General features: G+C 46.8%; 1 protein-coding gene, 1 long non-coding RNA gene and 1 other non-coding gene across 6 annotated transcripts in view; 2 read left to right on the top strand and 1 right to left on the bottom strand.

Moving 5' to 3' along the window:
- Positions 1–12,519, bottom strand: part of Mettl22 (methyltransferase like 22) — a 19,449-nt gene extending 6,930 nt beyond the window's left edge. Inside the window, exons 1-5 of one of the 3 annotated variants that reach the window (XM_006522107.4) lie at positions 12,411–12,519; positions 9,310–9,445; positions 4,947–5,160; positions 1,109–1,149; positions 876–1,020 (exon numbers count right to left, since the gene is read on the bottom strand). In XM_006522107.4, the coding sequence (XP_006522170.1) occupies positions 876–1,020; positions 1,109–1,149; positions 4,947–5,160; positions 9,310–9,327 (418 nt within the window). In that variant the 5' untranslated portion in view covers positions 9,328–9,445; positions 12,411–12,519. Of the gene's footprint in view, positions 1–875; positions 1,021–1,108; positions 1,150–4,946; positions 5,310–9,309; positions 9,446–12,410 lie in introns of all 3 variants that reach the window. The other 2 variants (NM_146247.1, XM_030249103.1) reach the window with 2 other exon arrangements.
- Gm23706 lies at positions 2,535–2,616 on the top strand. Its single transcript, XR_003952027.1, has one exon. It is a non-coding gene; the product is annotated as a small nucleolar RNA SNORD86 (small nucleolar RNA).
- Positions 12,121–25,589, top strand: Gm30012. 2 transcript variants are annotated; one of them, XR_384641.4, is made up of 5 exons: positions 12,125–12,333; positions 13,681–13,733; positions 14,062–14,200; positions 23,853–24,266; positions 24,965–25,589. It is a non-coding gene; the product is annotated as a predicted gene, 30012 (long non-coding RNA). The 2 variants fall into 2 exon arrangements; XR_875879.3 differs by lacking the exon at positions 24,965–25,589 and having other exon boundaries at positions 12,121–12,338; positions 23,853–24,204.

Genomic DNA, 25,589 nt, shown 5'->3' with positions numbered 1-25,589 from the left:
CCCAGCAACCCTCATAACCATCTATAATGAGATCTGGTGCCCTCTTTCTGGCGTTCAGGCATACATGCAGGGAGAACACTGTATATATAATAAATAAATAAATCTTGGGGGAGGCTGGGTAGTGGTGGCGCACGCCTTTAATCCCATACTTGGGAGGCAGAGGCAAGTGAATTTCTGAGTTCGAGGCCAGCCTGGTCTACAGGGTGAGTTCCAGGGCTGAGTTCCTGACAGCCAGGGCTACACAGAGAAACCCGGTCTTGAAAAACAAAACAAAACAAAACAAAACAAAACAAAACAAAATAAAATTTTGGGGGAAAAAGGAGAACATATAAGAGGAAAAAGACGATAATTACAAAGACTGGAAACTATAGCACACACGCAGACATACGCACACACTCATACATGAATGGTTACAAGCACATTTCTTTTGAGTCCCTGGGGCAGGGACTTACTTGCTTACTCTCTGGAACTGTATCTAGCCCACAGTGGGTGCCTACGACATTGCATACTGTTGAATCACTCTGGAAATTATGAGTAAATTTCATCTTCTGCTTCTCACTTTCCCCTAAGAACAAGCTTGTTTCTGTCATTAGACACAAATGTTAAGTCAGTGTGTGAGGCCTACGAAGAGCACAACCTAGGACCCCCTGAGTCATTTGCTCTTCCCTGGAGGGTGAGCAGAAAAAGGACACCAGACACTGCATGCCCATGATCTCCTGACCGCAGGGTGACACTGTGGTGACTGGGTGTTGACAGCCATTTAGACAAAAAATGGGGGGGGGGCAGAGAGAACCTGGTGGTGACCTTGTTCATTTTTACAGATGGTACAAATCATGGGCCCACTACTCCCTGTTGTACAGGTAAAGAGTTGTTACCTGTACAATAAACGGTGTGTGCCATCGTGGCTGCCACGATGCTGGCAAGCCCTGTGCCTGCCCCAAGCTCCAGCACGGTGCATCCCTGGAAGAGGTCTCTTCGGAACAGGATATAGTCTGCCAGGAGTAGGGCACCCCGCCACACCTGCACGAGAGGACAAAGAAGCAAAGGTTGAGTCAAGGCTCAGGAGAGACCCTCCAGGGGCCACACGAAGTGGACAGGGCCTACCCACCTGCTTGCCTACATCCTCCAGGGGCGTGGCCATGGTGTGCTCTGGAAAGGATAGAAACCAAGAAAGAAGTGTCCATTGTGAAATGGAAGTGGACAGAAAACAGAGATGGGGGTAATATGTGTATGTGGGGGTGTCTGCCCTTCTGGCTAGACAGGTGGCAGAGTTAAACAACCAAAAGAGAAGCAGAAGCATGGGCTGCACTGACAGGTGGGAGCAGGTGGGGTAGGTGGAAGTAGGTAGGAGCAGGTGGGAGCAGGTGGAGCAGGTGGGAGCAGGTGGAGCAGGTGGGAATAGGTGGGAGCAGGTGGGAGCAGGTGGAGCAGGTGGGAGCAGGTAGGAGCAGGTGGGAGCAGGTGGAGCAGTGGGAGCAGGTGGGAGCAGGTAGAGCAGGTGGGAGCAGTGGGAACAGGTGGGAACAGGTGGGAGCAGTGGGAACAGGTGGGAGCAGGTGGAGCAGGTGGGAAAAGGTGGAAGCAGGTGGAGCAGGTGGGAGCAGTGGGAGCAGGTGGGAGCAAGTCGGAGCAGGTAAGAGGCCTTTAGGTCACTGGATGACTGCTATGTGTCCCACAGACCAAGGCACATCAGGTCTGAACCCAGCTAAAGTACACACCTGTATCACACGACCTAAACCTCTATTCTAAAACTGAAACATATGTACATACTAATAATAAATAGAGCTCCTTCCAGAGTATGTTCTTGTGCTAACAACCACACTAGAAGCTAACAAGTTTAATTTACATCTCTTTAAATAAAAGGTTCATGAGATAGGTGATTGGTATACACTCTCAAGTCCAAACTATCTCAGAACAAGATTCTGATGGTGGGAAGGAGTGGAAACACAAGATGAAGGAGAAAAAGAAACGCTGCAAAATACTATCTCTGCGGTGACGTTACAACTCAAGAGCAGTCTTTTCCTTTCCTTTTTTTTTTTTTGAGATGGGGTCTCATACCATAGCCCAAATTGGCCAAGGGACTATGTACTAAATGTTTGCAAACAGCTGTGTGAGGTTCAAACAAACAAACAAACAAACACAGCAGAGACGTTTCCAAGGCCTGCCAAACTCACACAAACTAAAACAGTCTTATAACAAAATCCGAGGAGCAAGCTGCTTCACAGCTATAAACCTGCAGGAGTGAGGCCAGCGTGGCCTGGAGAGCAAGAGCCTTCTAAAAGACAAACAAAGCAAGGGCTGGAGAGACGGCTCCTCAGGCAAGGGCGACAACATGAGTCCAGTCCCTGGAATCCACACAAAGGTGGAAGGAGAGAATTAGCTTCACAAAGTTGACCCCTGACCTCCCCATGTGTGCATGTGTACACACACTAATACACACACATGCACAAACTAAACCAAATGAAACAAGATTAAAGCCCAAACAGTAGCCGTCTCCGCCTTGGCTGTTGGTCTGAAGGACTAAACCACTCCTGTGCCTTTCAGAAGAAGAGGCGGACCTGACCTATACAGGCCTCTGCTATGGGGATGATGGCCAGTCCTGGTGTCTGAGTGATTCCCAGGGCCCAGCAAAAAGGGAGCGAGTTTCCAGGTCAGCAAATTGGATGCCTTCCTTCTCTGCCTCTGGGAGCCAGGTTGGCATGAGCCCTAAAGACAAGGGGTAACACACCAAAATATGGACTCAGAAGAGGCATGCTGGGGCTCAGTATGCGCCACCAGCTGGGAATCAGAACTAAGTTCGCCCACCAACCTCTCAGAGACACACTGCCTCACTGAACATGTGTGCATGTTCACATGAGCCGGCCTGGGGCGCACACCCTGAGACTGAGTTGGATTGGGTCACCCCATTTCACAGATGCAGAGAGAATCTGGAGAGTATGGGAAGTCTGCTCCCCTTGAGGGACAGAACATGGCTCTGCGGTCAGACTGCCACTCACGAGTATCAGAGTTTTCACTGTCCCTGGGTGACTTGACCCTTAGCAGCTCTGAGCCCCAGTTCCTTTGCATTCACACAGATAACTCTGTCCTTGTGCTCTGGTACAGTCAGACCATGCTGACAGGGATCAGGCTCAGCGGATGGCTAGAAACTGCTAATCTCATCAATGTCCCCAACACTCACACATTTGTAGTCAGTGGAGCTGGGCCATGAAAATGACTAGCTCAAGAGAAAACATATTAAGTCAAAATGTGTCAAAATGCTTTCCTAATGTCGGGTTGAAACAGAAGAGGAATTTTAAATCAACCTTTTTGAGTCTGCTAACCTATCATTAGCACCCAGAGAGAGCTGTATCCTTGACTCTGTGTAGAGGTGCGGTGCTCTAGGGCGAGTGACTGGGAGCTTGCTCAAGGCTGTGTGCACTCTGAGGCTAGATGTCCTGGCAGAAGAGCAGTGAGCCCAACTCATGGCAACTGTTACAGAAGACTGTGCTGTGGTGATGGTGACACAGCCAAGAGCCACCACTTCAGAAACTTAATGCTATCCTGGGGCAGGTGAGCCCCTGGCTGAGAGGGAAGAACAGTCATGTTTGAAGACCCAAGGCCACAGGAAAGCAGGAGAAGGGGCAGCTTTCCCATGGGAATTTGCTGTTAGCTTCTAAGACAGTGTTCCTGGCGCACACCGGCTGGAGGCCAGTCACTCTGGAACACTTACTCTACACTCTGGCCCTGGAGGGGAGGGAGCACCCTAGTTTCTTTGCCATTGCTGTGATAAAACACTGGCTAAACGGAACTTATTTGGTTTATGCTTGTACATCACAGTCCATCAAGGGGAAGACAAGGAGGTATGTAGGACAGGAAGCTGGAGGCAGGGCCTAAGGCAGAGACCGAGGGGAGTGATGCTTACTGGCTCATTCCTTTCTCATACAGTCCACGACCGCCAGCCCATGGGTCGTGTGGCTCATGGTGGCTGGAGCAGGCCAGGAAGCAGCGTTCCTCCAGGGTTCCTACCCTCGTTTGCCTCAGTGGTGGACTGTGATCAGACATAAGCCAGATAAAACCCTTCTTCCCCAAATAAAGCCCATTGGCTCACTAAGTTAGGCTTTGGTGGTGTCCTTACGTGGGTCTGTCATCTGCTCCCTATTCTGGGATGAGGGGCTTGTTTATGTCTTCTCAGAAATGAGTGTCACACAACACTTGAGGTCACAAGACCCTTGCTCTGCCTGTTGAACCCAGACAGCAGGCCTCACAGTGTTGTCTCCGAGTGTCTGTCAAAACCCCTTTTTGGGCCTTCTCACCTCTCCTTTCATTGCCCCAGCTTCCGACCCATTTGATTGGCCCACTTCAGGTTGCTGTGAACTGATACCTCCCTCCATTCACACTCTGGCTATTCAATTTCCCATGGCTTCCTTTCTCCTAGAACCCAGCTAAGAACCTCACAAACTCTGTCCTGAGCCACATACCAGGTTAGAGAACCAGGGAGCTGGAGGCAGGAGCAGGGCTTTCTGCAGGAAGTAGTACCTGAGTCAGGAGCTGGGCAGTTGGGAGCGTGCTAGAAAGTAGAGGTTGGTAGCAGGCACCAGAGGTGACTGTGCAGCCCAACAGAGAACCAGAGTGAGGAGAGCAAAGAAGGGTCTGGGGTCCTGGTCAGTGCTGATGAGAGGAGAGTGAGACCTGTGTGTGTGTGTGTCCCGTGCCCGCCCCCCCCCCCCCCCCCCGCCACCCTCCTTAAGCTGAGTCATCTGTATTCCATCCAGAGGGCAATGGGAGCCTCTGCAGAGTCTTCAGCAAGAGTTGATCTATAGGATTTGAATAGACTCTGCTGGCCGTGGCACTGCCTGGTCTCAGCTCACTAGAACCAATCTGAACTCAGAACTGATGCCCACAGCTCTACTGTGCCCCAACAGCCACTGTGGCTGCCTCAGGGGCCAGAGAGCGCGGCCTTTATTTACCTATTTTGATGATGCTGTGGGGGCAGCTCTCGTACTCCTGGTCTCCCACGAGGTCATCTTCCTCCTGTGCTAGAATCGTGGGGTGTACCTTGTCTCTTGCGGGCTCTGCCGGGTTGGGATCAGAAGCAGCCCGTGGCCTTCGTACCACATCCAGGTCCCCATCCTCGTCCAGGGGAACACTCAACCCTTCCTGGATGGTGTTGTCATCCCCAGCCTGGAGGGACAAATCCTCATGACTGTGGCCACTTCCTGACCCAGCAGGGGGCATCTCCTCTGTGGAGACGTCTGTGGGACCACTGTCCTCAGCCCCCGAGTCTGTCCAAGAGTCCCGACTCCACAAGAGCTTGAACTGGGACAGGAAGACTGTAAGTGAGAGACACAGAGTGAGCAACACCAACGTCGTCGTTCCTTTCCTCTGCCTCGACAAGTCTGACTGCCAACAGGAGATAGTTAGTTTTTCTTTGGAGGCAGGGTCCGAGTAGCCTAAGCTAGCCCCAAACTCACTATGTAGATGACAGTGACCTTCCAATCCTGATCTTAATTTTACAACCCAGTGTTTGGGTTGTACACAAGCACCATGACACCCACTTTTATGTGTTGCTGGTGTTAAGACTCAGGGCTGTGTGTGCTAAGCAAAAACCCTACTAACTGAGTCAGAGTCACATGCCCAGCTCAACTAGAGATACTTTTAAAGGCCAGGTAGGGGTGAACGGGCTAAGCAGCAGAGACTTGCTGCACTTAGCAGTGACCATCTGGGCAGCAGAAGCCACCAGCCACCAGCTTCCGATGGAGCAGCCTCTGCTGAGTGAGCACCTGTGCAGGCACCTGGCCCGAGTCGATTAGCTGCAGTGTAACTGTGAAGAGAGCACAGCAGCCATCTCACAGACGTGGACACTGAGGCTCAGAGGGTGAGTGAGCTTGCTAAATGGCCAAGGCAGGATACAAATCCAGTCTGCCTGGTGCTTCAGGTGCTTCTTAAGGATGGTAGGTCAAAACAATCACACACACACACACACACACACACACACACACACACTTACACACTCACCATACACACACACTCACACACACACACACTCACACACACACACTCACACACACACACACTCACACACACTCACACATATACACTCACACACACACTCACTCACACACACTCACACACACACACACACACTCACACACACACACACAGTCACACACACTCACACTCTTGGCCTATCCCTCACCACCAGGTAGCCCGAAAGTCACTGAGACAGATATCGGTATGAGTGCACGTTCCAGGGGAGGTATGTCAGAAACAAAAAGAGCTAGGAGTTCAGAATGGTTAACCCTAGGCTGGGTCAGGCATCTGTCTACTCTGGGCCTGTTTCCATACTTGCATCCCAGGAATAAGGAATAATCCACCTGCAGCCAGCCAAGGCCAAGGCCAGTGAACCGCAGTGGCTCAGAGTCCCCAGTCCTCTCTAACTGACTTGATATTAGGTCCAGCTCACTGCTACCACCTTCTCACACTGCAGACATCATCGAAGAGCAGGGGACATGGGAAGACCCGAGGAGAGCCCTTACTGCCTTGTGCAGCCATTTCTTCTTCTTGGGATGCCTTTCTAGCTTTTAGTACTCAGTCAGTTAGCTCTGCTTCAGGTTCCTATAGTACCACATCCCACATCAAGTTTTGAGCATCCACCAACCACCTACCTACTCATCCACCCATGCATCTTACTTATCTACCTACTCAGTCATCCACCCATCCATCCATTTATCCAGTCTATTATCTATCATCTATTCACTTTCCCAACTATCCATCATCTATTACTCTGTGTATCCACCCATTCATCCATCTTACTCATTCATCTACCACTGTCCATCCAGCTATTTACCACCATCTATGTACCTGTTCATCTACCCACCCTGACCATCATTTATTTCTTCCACTCACCTGTCCATTTATCCATCCACCAACCCACCATCTATTCACTCATCTGACCTATCCACCACCCACCAGTCCATTCATCTATCCATCCACTCAACAAAACATGCATTGATCATCGGCTGTGCTGGAGACACCAACCAGAATGCAGCATCTTAGGGAACTTATATCTAGGGATTGTAGTGGCAAAACATCAAAGTAAACAAGGTGATTACAGACTGTGAGCTCTCTGCCCCGACATAATAAAACTGTATTTTGTGTGACACATAGTGGCAACCATATAAGGCCAGCAAATCTTTCCTTTAGCAGGTTAAGAAACGAGTATCATAAGCCCTTTGAGACACAGGATCTCTGCTGCAACGACCCAGCTGTCTGCAGCCATAAAAACACAGTAACAAGCAGCTCTGCTCGTCTTTCAATACATTATTTTTAAAAACAAAGCAGGACCAGGTTTGGCCACACAGACTGTAGTTTGTCAATGCGTGGTATAATGTGTCATCCAACTGGGACAGTTACTGAAGGGGCACAGAGATCACGAAGGGGAGGGCGACAGGCTGGGCACACTGGCTAGAAGGCCACATGTTCCCTAGAACCATGGGGGACTGGTGGGGAATCCATGTCAGGGCAGTGCTTTGGTTGGGTTTGCATCTTCAAAAGCTATGTTTGGCTGCAAGATGCAGGAAGAGGAATCAGGGAGTCTGTGCAGAAGGAAAGACAGGAAGCCGAGGAAGAAGGAACAGAGCCAGCCAGGCACAGGGTCAAGGCAGTACCACCATCTATGTACCTGTTCATCTCACTTGGCTGTGTTACTTAGGCCTATTTACCAAGTGACTCGGAAAGCTGCTAGCTTTGTGTGGGGCCTGGAACAGGAGAAGGCCCTTCAACAGGTCCAGGCTGCTGTGCAGGCTGCTCTACCACTTGGACCATATGACCCAGCAGACCCGATGGTACTTGAGGTGTCTGTGGCTGATAGAGATGCTGTTTGGAGCCTCTGGCAGGCCCCTGTAGGTGAATCACAGAAAAGACCTTTGGGATTTTGGAGCAAAGCTCTACCATCATCTGCAGACAACTATTCTCCCTTTGAAAAACAGCTCTTGGCCTGCTATTGGGCCTTGGTGGAAACTGAACGTTTGACAATAGGACACCAAGTTACTATGCGACCTGAACTACCCATCATGAGCTGGGTACTATCAGACCCTGCAAGTCATAAAGTGGGACGCGCACAGCAGCAGTCTATTATCAAATGGAAGTGGTATATACGTGATCGGGCCAGAGCAGGTCCTGAAGGCACAAGCAAGTTACATGAAGAAGTTGCTCAAATGCCTATGGTTTCTACTCCTGTTACAATGCCATCTGCTGCCAAGCATGCGCCTATAGCCTCATGGGGTGTTCCCTATGATCGACTGACCGAAGAGGAGAAGACTACGGCCTGGTTTACTGATGGCTCTGCACGTTATGCAGGCACCACCCAGAAGTGGACAGCTGCAGCATTACAACCCCTTTCTGGAACAAGTCTGAAAGACACAGGTGAAGGGAAATCTTCACAGTGGGCAGAACTTCGGGCAGTACACATGGTATTACAGTTTGTTTGCAAGAAGAAATGGCCAGATGTACGATTATTCACTGACTCATGGGCTGTAGCCAATGGATTGGCTGGATGGTCAGGCACTTGGAAAGATCACAATTGGAAAATTGGTGAGAAAGACATCTGGGGAAGAAGTATGTGGATAGATCTCTCCAAATGGGCAAAGGATGTGAAGATATTTGTGTCCCATGTAAATGCTCACCAAAAGGTGACTTCAGCCGAGGAGGAGTTCAATAATCAAGTGGATAAGATGACCCGCCTGGGGCCTACAGTCACACAGAGCTCCAACATCATTCCTGCATGACAATGTGGGCTCGCTCACTTCTGCATGTCGGTGGTAGGTCAGGATGTGGTACAGCAGGAAAGCACAGCAGTGCACAGTGAAGGAAGACTTAAGTGACACGAAGAATGAAGTACACCCGAGTCACTAAAGAACACGTAACGTTTGTGGCTTCTAGTTCTAACTGTATCATGGATTTTTGTTTGGTTGGTTTTGGTTTTTTGGGTGGATGGTAAGTGGTTAAAGAGAGAGAGAGAGAGAGAGAACAGTTAATAGCGAAATCATAAAATCCAATGTGAGGCTCCCCAGTGTCAGAATGGCTATTCTGTATAGAAGTATACAAAATGGCTAACTGTACAGAAGTTGGCTGAGACATATAGAAGTTGGCTGGGTCTCATTAAATCTTATAGGTGAATTTTGTTTTCTTTGTCAGTTTTTGCAATGAAGTTTTGATTTAAAAAAGAAGAGGTTTCCCCCAAAAGAAGTATGTAAAAAAAAAAAAAAGAAGAAGAAGATGATAAAGGGCCCCAGCAGGCAGCCAGTTGCTCCACTCAGACCCGGATCTTACCTGGCTGCCCCATGCCATTCAGCCGCACCATGAGGTGCCTCTGGTTGGGGGTGTACAGGTGGACATCTGACAGCACAGTGTCACTTTTGAAGGTGACCTCGTCCATGGCTGGGCCCATGCTATTCCTGGGATGCACCTGAGACAGAAGAACAAGTCCAGGTGGCCAAGGGAAGCCTGGAACATCTTCCTGGATGACACCCTTTATACTGCCCTGCCCCCCCCCCCCCCCCCATGTCTCTTCTGTGGCTGAGGATCCGTCCAAGGCCTTGCACCGGCTTGGCAAGCTCTCCATCACTAAGCTATATCTCAGCCATGTTTTTATTTTGAGACAGACTGGCCTTGACTTATTCTGTATTTCAGACAAGCTTGAGTTTGTGATCTTAGTGGGATAACAGGTCTGTACTACTTGCACTTTTCAAGCAGCCAAGAAAGCTGGGGAAACCGCACGGTAAACATGGTATATCCACCGCTTGGATTGATGGAAAACTAGCACTTTGTTATGTGTAGTTACACAATCTATCTAAGAATATATAACATCTACCTAATAATAGGGAACATCTATCTATGAATAATATAACATCTACCTAATAAAAGACTATCTACTCAATAGTAGAGACCATCTACTTACTACTGAGACCATCTATCTAATAGTAGAGATTGTCTGTTTAATAATAGACACGCAGCTGGGCGGTGGTGGTGTAGATGCTTTTAATTCCAGCACTCAGGCTGAGGCAGAGCTCTGTGGCTCTGAAGTCAGCATGGCCTACAGAGTGAGTTCCAGGACAGCCATGGCTACACAGAGAAACCCTGTCTCGAAATCAAAACAAACAAACAAACAACGCTCCCCAAAATAGAGTCCCTATATATAATAGATCATTTGCCTAATAACAGACTATATTCCTAATAGAGACCACCTACCTAATAATGGAGACTATCAAATAATATATACCCATCTATCTAAGAGACCATCTATCTAATAAGAGACCATATATTTAATAATGTATTATCTAGCAATCATCTATTAATACATATTATCTATCTTATCCAGTAAAGCATATTACCTACTATCTACTATCTATCTATCTATCTATCTATCCATCTATGATTTCTCCTTTGAATTCTCTTAAAAGTGAACTGAAGACAACATGACATTTTACTACTGAATTCTTTCATTACCTGTCTCTGAGGAATACTTTCCTATATAACTATATACTACAATTAGAAACCATATCCAAGCCACAGTGGTTGCAAACAGGAAGGCTTTCCTTCCAACTAACTGTTCTACCTCACCACAGAGCACCAGCGGAAGTCTGACGGGCCTCGAAGCTGGGCAACTAGGTATAAACTCTGGTCCCCCACCTCCCAGCTACAGACCTCGGGGGGAATCACTTTCCTCTCTGGACCTGCTCTATCAGCCATATTGCCACCTTGCAGGAGTGTGGGAGTGGGGTGAGGTGTGGGAAAAGCTCTGAGCAGAGTCTTTGAATTACAACAGGTGTGAAATAGCGGCGACTTCTTTGCCACGAGGTTGGTTTCATGTGTTTGGCCCAAACCTGCCCTTCTCCAGTGCCTACAGGGACAATTCCTACGTGGTTGGTGTGCTTACGGTGAGTCAAACTCTTAGGAGCCTCCATTTGTTTTCAAACTGGAAGATGGAAACGGTTTAATTTTATTATCATAATTCAGATGTCTTCATGCTCTAACTGCCCACAGCTGGAGCTTTGTATATGGATGAGTGCCAGGGAACGGCAATGGCGCCAACCCAGAAAGTTCTTCTCCGAGTTTGCTTTGTTTCCCTCCACAGCATGATAAGCCAGCGAAAACGTAAGCGGGTAAGCAGGTGTGAACTGGGGCTGGGAATGAAACCAATGTGGGATTTCATGTGAATGAAATCAAAGAAGTACTCAGCCTTCAGCAAAACCACTGGCAACAAAAATCAGACATGATTCAGGCAGAGGAAACACAGCCTAGCCCTAACCACCTACTGGTTCGAGGTAGACTGGCTCCCCTAGTTCTGAATGGAAGACAAGATTTGGCTTTTGGTTTTGGTCCAAAAAATCCTCTCTGCCATCTTTGGGAACACTGACCATGAATAAGAGGATAGAATGTGTTGTTATGGTACACAAATTTACACCTCAGAGGATGCATGTTCATTGTTCATTCTGTAAGTGGGAATTATATGAGGACCAAATCGTCTAACATATAGGTGGAAAACAAATTCTCTACTAACCTCTGGTCGACTTCGTCTACTTAAAAGTATGAATGAAGCAGGTTTCCCAGGAAATGTGGCCTGAGAGAGAAGTCCCAGGTCATGAGCCTCCTTTAAGGGTTTCGCCTGGGAATCAGCATTCTGGAAATAGGGAGGCACTGAGGCCTGTGTGAGGATTAAACGTGACAACCGTCCCTTTCAGGGATCATCAGTAACTTGTAAGTAGCTACAGGATCATGTTTATAGAAAAGTGTCCCGGGGAGATGGCTAGAGACCTTGAGACAGTTTCTCTACTTAGAAAATGCATGGTATAGAGAGGTGTCCAGTTTCTCCTAGGTACTGCTGGAAAAGCAGTCCCAGGTTTCATGTTGCAAATTCATTCCGGTAGGGGAGCTGGCAGGTCGTCTAGGCAATTCCGAGACGGCAGAGTTGGATTCCCAAGAATTCTTCAAGGGTTACAGCCACTGTTATTCCCCAAACCAGTCTACCGGGGTGGACAGAACTCCCCTCCTCCCAGGCAGGTGGATGCACACCCACTGGACAATCAAAACTTAGGAGCTGGGAGAGGGAACGCCAGGAAGCTGGAGGGCGCAGGGCTCAGAGGTGCAGGAAAGGGCTGGCCACGCGCGCAGGGCGGCGTCAGCGGCTCCAGGGACCTCCTCCATTAGCGGCCAGTCACTCTGAAGAAGCCAGTCGCTAACCCGGCCTCTCCTTCCCTTCCTAATCCGAGACAGAGTGGGACTGCCTCACCCAGCACGGAAACCGAGACGTCCCATACAGAAAGGGAAACTGAGGCTGAGGGTTCAGACTTCAAGGTCGTGTAAGCTTGGCTCTCAAAGCCAAGATGCTCCCTGGGTTCTTCCCGGTCCCGCCCCCTCTCCCGGGCTCTTACCCGCCATGACACTGGTCTGAAGTCCCACGCGGAACCCTAGCCATGGGGCTCAGGAAGCCGCCATGACGGACAGCTTGCGCAGGCGCGGTCCAAGCGCCGGCTCGGGTCGCGCATGCGCACGCGGCGGCAGCCGCTAGCTAACACCTGATGCTCTCGCTCAGCCCTGTGGCGGCCACTGGAGGCTCAGCTGTCACCTGGTCGGATTGCTCATATGGCCGTCCAGAGTGGGGACGCCTCTGCACTTCGGTGTTTGGAATCCCTCCTGTAAAAAATTTAAATATGGCTAAGAATCTCAGCGGTGTAGAGAGCCCAGCACAAGAAAAAAAAGTTAAATAATTTGCTTTAAGTGTTAGAGTCATTAAAGATCAGAGTCCTAATAAGCTGTATTTAACCATTGTTCCTAAGTATGCCCAGGAAACAATTAATAGGCAAAAGCAGAAGACAAAAACATACAATGACCCACCCAAGTACATGTTTCGGGCACCGATAGGATATTTATGTTTAAGTAGAGTGCTATAGTTATGCATAGCTAAGCAGTCCTGGTCTGGGTATGGTACTGCCCATCATTGCTCCATCCTTTTTTTTTTTTTTTTTTTTTTTTTTTTTTTTTTTGGCTTCAATCTATCCTGCAAGGAGTTTTGAAAAGTTGTAATTCTCTTCCTGGAAGACAGTGACTCATCTGTTTGGTCCCTGGTATTAACCTTTATCTCCTCCCAGCTTGGGACTGTTGGGGAAAATCAAAATTTGGGGGTTGACTGTTTCAATAATCTGATAGCCAAAGGGAGGGGCACAAGTGTGTTACGTTTAGAATATCCTTATTCCGGCAAGGCAGGCAGGCTGGAGGATCACTCAGCCACTAAGTGGTGAGGATTCAAATTGGAGGGTGAGGGATCCGGAGTGTGTTAGCCAGCATGCCCCTTGTTTCTTCCCAGTGTTATGTATACCCTGCGTTTAGCATCCTTACAAGCAATTGGCAGGACTAACGGATCTAGTCATCAAGTCTCCAGTAACGATGATCCCGGATCTTTCTAAGTTGGAGTCTAGCATAAAATGAAATAGGACACAAATATTACACCTTAGGTAAACCTTATCCTGTTCAGAATGCTGAGAATGGTAAGTGCTTAAGGTTGGAGGCTGTATTTAGTCACTTATTTTTGTGGCTGTGATAAATACTCAGGAAAAACCACTTAAGGAAATAATGACTTCTTTTGTCTCATGCTTTCAGAAACCACCTAAGGAAATAATGACTTCTTTTGTCTCATGCTTTCAGAGGTCCAGCATTGCTAGCTCCATTGCTTTGGAACTGTGGGAGCTAGAGCACAGGTAATGGGAGGCCAAGCGCTAGACCCAAAGGCTCAATGACATATTGTCTCCAGCTAGGCTCCACCTCCAGAGGGTTCCACCCACTGGATTATAAATCTAACAGTGGATGAATCTACCCATGAAGGCGTCTGATCCCTATGATCCCACACAGGGGCTAACACAGGCTCACACTGAAATCCCCACCTCTGATCAACACTTGCATAGGGGCCAGGCTTTGAATACATGCTCACTTCTGGGTACACTTTGATCTAAACTGTAGCCGAGGCAAATGTGAATCTCATGTCCTCTATTTGCTTTCCGCTTGCCCCCTGGATTATCTGAACGTTAGGGCTCAAAGAAGAAGTGTGGCCAATTGCAGAAGATGGGGCAGAGAGAGCCCATGGACACTCCAGGCTCCGGGTGAATTCTCATCTCTTTTCCCTAGAAGCAGAGCAGAATGAAGTGACCATCAAGGCCACATCTTCCTTGTAAGTAAAGCATCAAGTTTCTGGGCTATCCCAAACTGCCTCGACCAACTTTCAGAAGCCACTGCTTTCTGTTGCTATTTTCCTGATGGCTACACAATGCTGAGCAGACACCTCCCCACACCAAGACACATGGATGTAGAGAGTCAGGCAGGCATAGCAACACATGCAGATGAGCACACGTGTATATTCTGCCAGGATAGAAGCACACTAGTGTGATCATGGGAAATTTTTATTCTAAGCAAATATCTATCAAAGAAAAGAAGGCTATCAGAATGTCTCCTAGGTGTGGGACATGAGGGAAGAGGTTACATCAGACAAGTCTCTGCTCTCATGATACTTCTGTTCTGCTGGGGAAGGGCCAGAGAACAAGCAGATATATTTTAAAAGTACAGAGTGCTGGATAGAGAGTTGGGGAATGGAGAATGGTCAGGTGGCCTGGGAAGGCCAGGTTGTATGTCAGGAGGAGCAGGGGCTGAAGGAAGCAAGGAAGGAGAGAGCTGGGCAAAGTATTTAGCAGAGATGATTCCGATTCTCCCTGGGTAGGCCGGGCTTTGATGGTTTTCTCTGGACTGCCCATATGTGTTAAGTAGCTGAGCAGAGAAAATGTAGTGGTCTGGGCAGCTTGTCAGTGTGATCCTGAGGCATTTAATGCCTTTTCAGCTTCCTATCGTTTTCAGAGACATGTTTAACCCCCTGCTCCCAGCCCTGTTAACCGTTCCAGCTTCACTTCCTTACACGTCCTTCATAACCATGGGCAGCATCCATTTCCTTCTTCTTCCATAACTGTGTAAGACCTCCCCAGACTTTAAAAACCACGCTTCCCTGCTTCCCTTGCAACGAACATGGCCTATAGCTAATGGGAATAACGGGAAGTGAGAGAATGTGGCATGGGATAGTTCTTGGGAATTTTCCCTTAAGAGGAGATGAGGATGGCTGAGATTAAAGCTTAATGAAGAGCACTTGCCTAGCATCCATGAGGCTCTGGTTTCCTCCTCACTACTGAGAGCTGGGAAGGGGGTGGAGGCTAGAAGGGAGGAACTGACTTATTTTTTTGCTTCCCTCCCTCCCTCTGTCCTTGTGGTTCTCCTACCACAGTCTCTCAAGTAGCTAGGATTAGAAGCTCAGATCAGCTGAGCGCTCTCTCTCTCTCTCTCTCTCTCTCTCTCTCTCTCTCTCTCTCTCTCTCTCTCTCGGTTGGTTGTTGAGATAGGGTCACGTAATCCTCACTGTCCTCACTGTGTATACTTGCTTCTGCCTCCCAGTTGCTGGGATTAAAAGTGTGCCAACAGGCCCTGGAAGGTTTTGTTTTGTTTTATTTTTATTTTTTTTAAAGCCAAGCCCTCACATAGCTTAGGTTGACTTTGAACTTGCTATGTAGCCAAGGATGACCTTGAATTCCTGATCCTCCTGTCCCTACCTCCCAAGTAGAGTATGGTTGTGTGCCACCATGTTTGGTTTTTTTTTTTTTCCATTTTTTATTAGGTATTTAACTCATTTACATTTCCAATGCTATACCAAAAGTCCCCCATATCCACCCACCCCCACTCCCCTGCCCACCCACTCCCCCTTTTTGGCCCTGGTGTTCCCCTGTACTGGGGCATATAAAGTTTGCAAGTCCAATGGGCCTCTCTTTCCAGTGATGGCCGACTAGGCCATCTTTTGATATATATGCAGCTAGAGTCAAGAGCTCCGGGGTACTGGTTAGTTCATAATGTTGTTCCACCTATAGGGTTGCAGATCCCTTTAGCTCCTTGGCTACTTTCTCTAGCTCCTCCATTGGGAGCCCTATGATCCATCCATTAGCTGACTGTGAGCATCCACTTCTGTGTTTGCTAGGCCCCGGCATAGTCTCACAAGAGACAGCTACATCTGGGTCCTTTCAATAAAATCTTGCTAGTGTATGCAATGGTGTCAGAGTTTGGATGCTGATTATGGGGTGGATCCCTGGATATGGCAGTCTCTACATGGTCCATCCTTTCATCTCAGCTCCAAACTTTGGCTCTGTAACTCCTTCCATGGGTGTTTTGTTCCCAAATCTAAGGAGGGGCATAGTGTCCACACTTCAGTCTTCATTCTTCTTGAGTTTCATGTGTTTAACAAATTATATCTTATATCTTGGGTATCCTAGGTTTGGGGCTAATATCCACTTATCAGTGAATACATATTGTGTGAGTTTCTTTGTGAATGTGTTACCTCACTCAGGATGATGCCCTCCAGGTCCATCCATTTGGCTAGGAACTTCATAAATTCATTCTTTTTAATAGCTGAGTAGTACTCTATTGTGTAGATGTACCACATTTTCTGTATCCATTCCTCTATTGAGGGGCATCTAGGTTCTTTCTAGCTTCTGGCTATTATAAATAAGGCTGCTATGAACATAGTGGAGCATGTGTCCTTCTTACCTGTTGGGGCATCTTCTGGATATATGCCCAGGAGAGGTATTGCTGGATCCTCCGGTAGTACTATGTCCAGTTTTCTGAGGAACCGCCAGACTGATTTCCAGAGTGGTTGTACAAGCCTGCACTCCCATCAACAATGGAGGAGTGTTCCTCTTTCTCCACATCCACGCCAGCATCTGCTGTCACCTGAATTTTTGATCTTAGCCATTCTGACTGGTGTGAGGTGGAATCTCAGGGTTGTTTTGATTTGCATTTCCCTGATGATTAAGGATGTTGAACATTTTTTCAAGTGCTTCTCTGCCATTCGGTATTCCTCAGGTGAGAATTCTTTGTTCAGTTCTGAGCCCCATTTTTTAATGGGGTTATTTGATTTTCTGAAGTCCACCTTCTTGAGTTCTTTATATATGTTGGATATTAGTCCCCTATCTGATTTAGGATAGGTAAAGATCCTTTCCCAATCTGTTGGTGGTCTTTTTGTCTTATTGACGGTGTCTTTTGCCTTGCAGAAACTTTGGAGTTTCATTAGGTCCCATTTGTCAATTCTCGATCTTACAGCACAAGCCATTGCTGTTCTGTTCAGGAATTTTTCCCCTGTGCCCATATCTTCAAGGCTTTTCCCCACTTTCTCCTCTATAAGTTTCAGTGTCTCTGGTTTTATGTGAAGTTCCTTGATCCACTTAGATTTGACCTTAGTACAAGGAGATAAGTATGGATCGATTCACATTCTTCTACACGATAACAACCAGTTGTGCCAGCACCAATTGTTGAAAATGCTGTCTTTCTTCCACTGGATGGTTTTAGCTCCCTTGTCGAAGATCAAGTAACCATAGGTGTGTGGGTTCATTTCTGGGTCTTCAATTCTATTCCATTGGTCTACTTGTCTGTCTCTATACCAGTACCATGCAGTTTTTATCACAATTGCTCTGTAGTAAAGCTTTAGGTCTGGCATGGTGATTCCGCCAGAAGTTCTTTTATCCTTGAGAAGACTTTTTGCTATCCTAGGTTTTTTGTTATTCCAGACAAATTTGCAAATTGCTCCTTCCAATTCGTTGAAGAATTGAGTTGGAATTTTGATGGGGATTGCATTGAATCTGTAGATTGCTTTTGGCAAGATAGCCATTTTTACAATGTTGATCCTGCCAATCCATGAGCATGGGAGATCTTTCCATCTTCTGAGATCTTCCTTAATTTCTTTCTTCAGAGATTTGAAGTTTTTATCATACAGATCTTTCACTTCCTTAGTTAGAGTCACGCCAAGATATTTTATATTATTTGTGACTATTGAGAAGGGTGTTGTTTCCCTAATTTCTTTCTCAGCCTGTTTATTCTTTGTATAGAGAAAGGCCATTGACTTGTTTGAGTTTATTTTATATCCAGCTACTTCACCGAAGCTGTTTATCAGGTTTAGGAGTTCTCTGGTAGAATTTTTAGGGTCACTTATATATACTATCATATCATCTGCAAAAAGTGATATTTTGACTTCCTCTTTTCCAATTTGTATCCCCTTGATCTCCTTTTGTTGTCGAATTGCTCTGGCTAATACTTCAAGTACTATGTTGAAAAGGTAGGGAGAAAGTGGGCAGCCTTGTCTAGTACCTGATTTTAGTGGGATTGCTTCCAGCTTCTCTCCATTTACTTTGATGTTGGCTACTGGTTTGCTGTAGATTGCTTTTATCATGTTTAGGTATGGGCCTTGAATTCCTGATCTTTCCAAAACTTTTATCATGAATGGGTGTTGGATCTTGTCAAATGCTTTTTCTGCATCTAACGAGATGATCATGTGGTTTTTGTCTTTGAGTTTGTTTATATAATGGATTACATTGATGGATTTTCGTATATTAAACCATCCCTGCATTCCTGGAATAAAACCTACTTGGTCAGGATGGATGATTGCTTTAATGTGTTCTTGGATTCGGTTAGCGAGAATTTTATTGAGGATTTTTGCATCGATATTCATAAGAGAAATTGGTCTGAAGTTCTCTATCTTTGTTGGATCTTTCTGTGGTTTAGGTATCAGAGTAATAGTGGCTTCATAAAATGAGTTGGGTAGAGTACCTTCTACTTCTATTTTGTGAAATAGTTTGTGCAGAATTGGAATTAGATCTTCTTTGAAGGTCTGATAGAACTCTGCACTAAACCCATCTGGTCCTGGGCTTTTTTTGGTTGGGAGACTATTAATAACTGCTTCTATTTCTTTAGGTGATATGGGACTGTTTAGATGGTCAACTTGATCCTGATTCAACTTTGGTACCTGGTATCTGTCCAGAAATTTGTCCATTTCATCCAGGTTTTCCAGTTTTGTTGAGTATAGCCTTTTGTAGAAGGATCTGATGGTGTTTTGGATTTCTTCAGGATCTGTTGTTATGTCTCCCTTTTCATTTCTGATTTTGTTAATTAGGATTTTGTCCCTGTGCCCTTTAGTGAGTCTAGCTAAGGGTTTATCTATCTTGTTGATTTTCTCAAAGAACCAACTCCTCGTTTGGTTAATTCTTTGAATAGTTCTTCTTGTTTCCACTTGGTTGATTTCACCCCTGAGTTTGATTATTTCCTGCCGTCTACTCCTCTTGGGTGAATTTGCTTCCTTTTTTTCTAGGGCTTTTAGATGTGTTGTCAAGCTGCTAGTATGTGCTGTCTCCCGTTTCTTCTTGGAGGCACTCAGAGCTATGAGTTTCCCTCTTAGAAATGCTTTCATTGTGTCCCATAGGTTTGGGTACGTTGTGGCTTCATTTTCATTAAACTCTAAAAAGTCTTTAATTTCTTTCTTTATTCCTTCCTTGACCAAGGTATCATTGAGAAGAGTGTTATTCAGTTTCCACGTGAATGTTGGCTTTCCATTATTTATGTTGTTATTGAAGATCAGTCTTAGGCCATGGTGGTCTGATAGGATACATGGGACAATTTCAATATTTTTGTATCTATTGAGGCCTGTTTTGTGACCAATTATATGGTCAATTTTGGAGAAGGTCCCGTGAGGTGCTGAGAAGAAGGTATATCCTTTTGTTTTAGGATAAAATGTTCTGTAGATATCTGTCAGGTCCATTTGTTTCATAACTTCTGTTAGTTTCACTGTGTCCCTGTTTAGTTTCTGTTTCCACGATCTGTCCTTTGAAGAAAGTGGTGTGTTGAAGTCTCCCACTATTATTGTGTGAGGTGCAATGTATGCTTTGAGCTTTACTAAAGTGTCTCTAATGAATGTGGCTGCCCTTGCATTTGGTGCGTAGATATTCAGAATTGAGAGTTCCTCTTGGAGGATTTTACCTTTGATGAGTATGAAGTGTCCCTCCTTGTCTTTTTTGATAACTTTGGGTTGGAAGTCGATTTTATCCGATATTAAAATGGCTACTCCAGCTTGTTTCTTCAGTCCATTTGCTTGGAAAATTGTTTTCCAGCCTTTCACTCTGAGGTAGTGTCTGTCTTTTTCCCTGAGATGGGTTTCCTGTAAGCAGCAGAATGTTGGGTCCTGTTTGTGTAGCCAGTCTGTTAGTCTATGTCTTTTTATTGGGGAATTGAGTCCATTGATATTAAGAGATATTAAGGAAAAGTAATTGTTGCTTCCTTTTATTTTTGTTGTTAGAGTTGGCATTCTGTTCTTGTGGCTGTCTTCTTTTTGGTTTGTTGAATGATTACTTTCTTAGTTGTTCTAGGGCGTGATTTCCGTCCTTGTATTGCTTCTTTTCTGTTATTATCCTTTGAAGGGCTGGATTCGTGGAAAGATATTGTGTGAATTTGGTTTTGTCGTGGAATACTTTGGTTTCTCCATCTATGGTAATTGAGAGTTTGGCCGGGTATAGTAGCCTGGGCTGGCATTTGTGTTCTCTTAGTGTCTGTATAACATCTGTCCAGGCTCTTCTGGCTTTCATAGTCTCTGGTGAAAAGTCTGGTGTAATTCTGATAGGCCTTCCTTTATATGTTACTTGACCTTTCTCCCTTACTGCTTTTAATATTCTATCTTTATTTAGTGCATTTGTTGTTCTGATTATTATGTGTCGGGAGGAATTTCTTTTCTGGTCCAGTCTATTTGGAGTTCTGTAGGCTTCTTGTATGATCATGGGCATCTCTTTTTTTATGTTTGGGAAGTTTTCTTCTATTATTTTGTTGAAGATATTAGCTGGCCCTTTAAGTTGAAAATCTTCATTCTCATCAATTCCTATTATCCGTAGGTTTGGTCTTCTCATTGTGTCCTGGATTACCTGGATGTTTTGAGTTAGGATCCTTTTGCATTTTGTATTTTCTTTGACTGTTGTGTCGATGTTCTCTATGGAATCTTCTGCACCTGAGATTCTCTCTTCCATTTCTTGTATTCTGTTGCTGATGCTCGCATCTATGGTTCCAGATCTCTTTCCTAGGGTTTCTATCTCCAGCGTTGCCTCACTTTGGGTTTTCTTTATTGTGTCTACTTCCCCTTTTAGTTCTAGTATGGTTTTGTTCATTTCCATCACCTGTTTGGATGTGTTTTCCTGTTTTTCTTTAATGATTTCTACCTGTTTGGCTGTGTTTTCCTGCTTTTCTTTAAGGGCCTGTAACTCTTTAGCAGTGCTCTCCTGTAATTCTTTAAGTGACTTATGAAAGTCCTTCTTGATGTCCTCCATCATCATCATGAGAAATGTTTTTAAATCTGGGTCTAGATTTTCGGTTGTGTTGGGGTGCCCAGGACTAGGTGGGGTGGGAGTGCTGCGTTCTGATGATGGTGAGTGGTCTTGATTTCTGTTAGTAGGATTCTTACGTTTGCCTTTCGCCATCTGGTAATCTCTGAAGCTAGCTGTTTTATTTGTCACTGTTAAGAGCTTGTTCTTCAGGTGACTCTGTTAGCCTCTATGAGCAGACCTGGAGGGTAGCACTCTCCTTAGTTTCAGTGGGCAGAGTATTCTCTGCAGGCAAGCTCTCTTCTTGCAAGGCAGGTACCCAGATATCTGGTGTTCGAACCAGACTCCTGGCAGAAGTTGTGTTCCACTCACTAGAGGTCTTTGGATCACGTGTGGAATCCTGTGTGGGCCCTTGCGGGTGTCAGGCGACTCAGCTGGCAAGGTAGCCCGGGGCTCGAGTGGAGTGGAAGGGGTTTGTGCCCCAGATCAAGCCCGGGTAGCCTGCTTCCCTATGTACTGCAGTCTCAAGTTCCGCGCGATTGGATTGGGGCAGGCGCTGTGTTCCACTCACCAGAGGTCTCAGGGTCCCGTGGGGAGTCCCGTGTGGGCCCTTGCGGGTGTTGGGCAAGACTCTGCTGGCAAGGTAGCCCGGGGCTCGAGTCTCGAGTCGAGCGGAAGGGACTTGTGCCCCAGATCAGGCCCGGGTAGCCTGCTTCCCTATGTACTGCAGTCTCAAGTTCTGCGCGATTGGATTGGGGCAGGCGCTGTGTTCCACTCACCAGAGGTCTTAGGATCCCGTGGGGAGTCCCGTGTGGGCCCTTGCGGGTGTTGGGCAAGACTCTGCTGGCATGGAAGCCCGGGGCTCGAGTCGAGCAGAAGGGACTTGTGCCCCAGATCAGGCCCGGGTAGCCTGCTTCCCTATGTACTGCAGTCTCAAGTTCCGAGCGATTGGATTGGGGCAGGCGCTGTGTTCCACTCACCGGAGGTCTTAGGGTCCCGTGGGGAGTCCTGTGTGGGCCCTTGCGGGTGTTGGGCAAGACTCTGCTGGCAAGGTAGCCCGGGGCTCGAGTCTCGAGTCGAGCGGAAGGGACTTGTGCCCCAGATCAGGCCCGGGTAGCCTGCTTCCCTATGTACCGCAGTCTCAAGTTCCGAGCGATTGGATTGGGGCAGGTGCTGTGTTCCACTCACCAGAGGTCTTAGGATCCCGTGGGGAGTCCCGTGTGGGCCCTTGCGGGTGTTGGGCAAGACTCTGCTGGCAAGGAAGCCCGGGGCTCGAGTCGAGCGGAAGGGACTTGTCACCATGTTTGGTTTTAAGATTTCATTTTTAAATAATTCCTTCCACATTTTTTTTTCTATCTGTTCTCATGTGCCTTAAAGTCCCCACCTGAGGCAGCTGGGAGGTTCCTGAGGACTTTGCTAAATCTCAACTCTTAACAGCTGTGCCTCTCATCCCCAGGCCTTTAAACAAGGTGACAATAAGTGTCCATGTGTGTAAGACACAGCTAAAGTGTTTCTATTGCTTTTGGTCACAGCCTTTGCAAACTCATTCATCCATCTTCATGTGAGGAGTTTGGCTAGCTCTTTCACCCCTGGCAACCCAGTCTATTGACTAGGCAGCTCTGCAGCTGGTTATGGAGGAATGGAACCTCGATTCGCATCACCATAACCTTGAAAATAATATTCTGAGCAAAAGAGGCCAGGTCCAATAGGTCACACAGTGTAAAGTACCATTTGCAGGGAGTGCACAGAACAGAAGAGTCAGAACTCTGTGGAGCTAATAAGCAGGCTTGTGGTTATAGAGGGGACAAGGGGAAGGAAAAGAGTGGCTGACAGCTTATTGGAGGCTGGGTCTCCTTGGGGAGATGAAGGGAGAAGGGATGGCTGTTTTGTGCTGGTTTTGTTTTTTTGTTTTTGGTTTTTCGAGACTGGGTTTCTCTGCAGCCCTGGCTGTCCTGGAACTCACTCTGAAGACCAAGCTGGCCTCGAACTCAGAGATCCACCAGCCTCTGCCTCCCAAGTGCTGGGATTAAAGGCATGCACCACCACGCCCGGCTCTGTTTTGTGCTGGTAATGTGGCCGGTGACACACTTTCCAGTGCTGATGGCTGTGCTGTACAAGCCTTTGCTCAGTTGGGTGGAGCAGATGAACTCTGGGGATATGATGCTGAATAGGTGACTTTTGAAAATGGAAGGGAAGGCTCAAGGAATAGCTCGAATGAGCAGAGACGGCGAGTGTCTATGAGATGATGACAGGGGCTGGGGAGATGCTCAGTGGTGAAGTGTTTACACAAAGACCCGAGTTCCACCACTGGCACCAACATAAAGAGACAGGCATGCTGTTGTGCCTGTGAACCCACTCCTGGGGAGTTCCCTGGCTAGTCAGTGTAGCTGAATGGGCAAGTTCCAGGTTTAGGTCTTAAAAATAAGGTGAAGGAGCTGGAGAGATGGCTCAGCAGTGAGGAGCACTTGCTGCAATTCCAGAGGCCAGAGTTCAGTTCCCAGCAACCGTATTTGTTTGCTTACAACTGCCTGTAACTCTAGCTCCAGAGGACCTAGCACCCTCCTGGCCTCTACATGCACCTCCACTCATGTGCCTATTCCACATGCACACATACACATATACATAATATATCTTTATTTATACGTATATTTACTTATATATTCTTTATAGATACATTGAAGAGTGGTTGAAGAGAACACCTGATATCAGCCTGTGGTCTCCATATGGACGTGCACGTGTCATTCCTCTGGTTGGTACCGCACACTCAATTACCAGGGTTTGCAGAATGAAGCAGACCTTGGCAATACCATCACCTACCACCAGGGGCACTGCTGCCTTGGAGACCTCCAGACAGAGAGGGCTTCTGAGAAGGCATCATGACCAGCTTAGTGGGAAGGAGAGGTTTTGGCTACTTACTGACATTTGGATCAACATGTTCCCCTGAGAAACGAGGAGAAGCCATCCTGTTCCTTCCAGAGCCTGGCTTCGGGAGGATAATATACACTTCCATTTGTCACCAGCAGCTCTGTGTTCTTTCCTGAGTTATCCCAGGTCCCAGAGGAGCTCACAAATGCTGGGAACATTGTGAGTAGCTTTGATCATTTTCAGCCATCTCCATCTACCTTCCCCATCTCCTGTCAGATCTCTGCATAGAACAGACAGGGAGGAGCGATGTGGTGGACTGGGGAGTGCTCCAGCTCATCTAACAGTCGTTGTTTATGATGGTTCATACCGACTGACTGTCAACTGGATGGGATCTAGAATCAGCGTGGAGACAAACCCCTAGGCATGTTGATTCTGGAGACACAGCTCAGGTCTCTATGCTTTATGGCAATAGCGCTACACCAGATTATTGCCTCAGTCCAGAAAAACGTCACCTTACGGGTAGTTTTATGTTCACTGAAAAAAGCAGAAAAGAAAGGTATTTCCCCTTACTGCAGAGCTTACACCTATCCCAGCAGTGATGCTCACACCAGTCTTGTTACAGTGAAGCTTCCTGACACACTGTTGTCTCGCAAATCCATGGTTTACCTAAGGGTTCTCTCTAGGTGATGTGTATCTTAGGGTTTGGGCCATGTGTGATGACATCTGTCTACCATTATAGTGCCACACAGAATAGTGTCACTGCTCTGAATGTCCTCCTGGCTTGGCCTAGTTCTCCCTGCCTCCTCATAGCCCATGTATGATACCCTATAGTGGAAACCGTGCACTGGGCAAGCTCTGAGGGATGGCTTCTTTCGCTTAGCCAAGTGTATTTGACTTTCTTCTATTTCTTTTCACAGCTTCGTAGCCCAACCCATTTCAGTGCTGAGTATCCCCATTATTTGGAAAGCCACCATTCTCCTAATTCTCCCCCGAAGGACATTTTGCTTTCTCTAAGGGTTTGGTGATGGTGGGAAAAGCTGCTATAAATGTTACCGTGCTGGCTTGTGTGTAGAAGTAAATGTTCATCTGAGTAAAGACTAAGGGGGCACAACTGGGATCACGTGGGAAGATGCTTTCAATCTTGTAAACAATCAACTCATCTTCCAAAGTAGTTGTGCCATTTCTCATTCCAGCAGCAATGACCAGCCATTCCCGCTGTCTCTCATCCTTGCTAGCACATGATGTCACCAGTGCTCTGGGGTCTGGCCATTCTAAAGGTAGGTAGGGCTATTTTGTGGATGTTTTGATTTGCAGTTGCACAGTGGCACTCTGAACACATTTCTCCCATTAAAGATCGCAATGACCTGTGAGTTCCAGGCCAGCCTAGACTACACAGCAAATGTTAGGCCAGCCTGGGCTATACAATAAGATCCTATCTTTTGAAATATACAACCCAATAATAGTAAAATGTTACAGATAGCACACAAGTATGGTAGTTGCAAAATAAACACCCCTGTAACTGACAATCCATCCAAGAGCCCT

This window comes from Mus musculus, chromosome 16 (genome assembly GCF_000001635.26).
Source record: "Mus musculus strain C57BL/6J chromosome 16, GRCm38.p6 C57BL/6J".
Classification (NCBI taxonomy): domain Eukaryota; kingdom Metazoa; phylum Chordata; class Mammalia; order Rodentia; family Muridae; genus Mus; species Mus musculus.
Note: the sequence above shows the minus strand (reverse complement) of the source record. Positions and strands in the feature narration are given on the sequence as shown.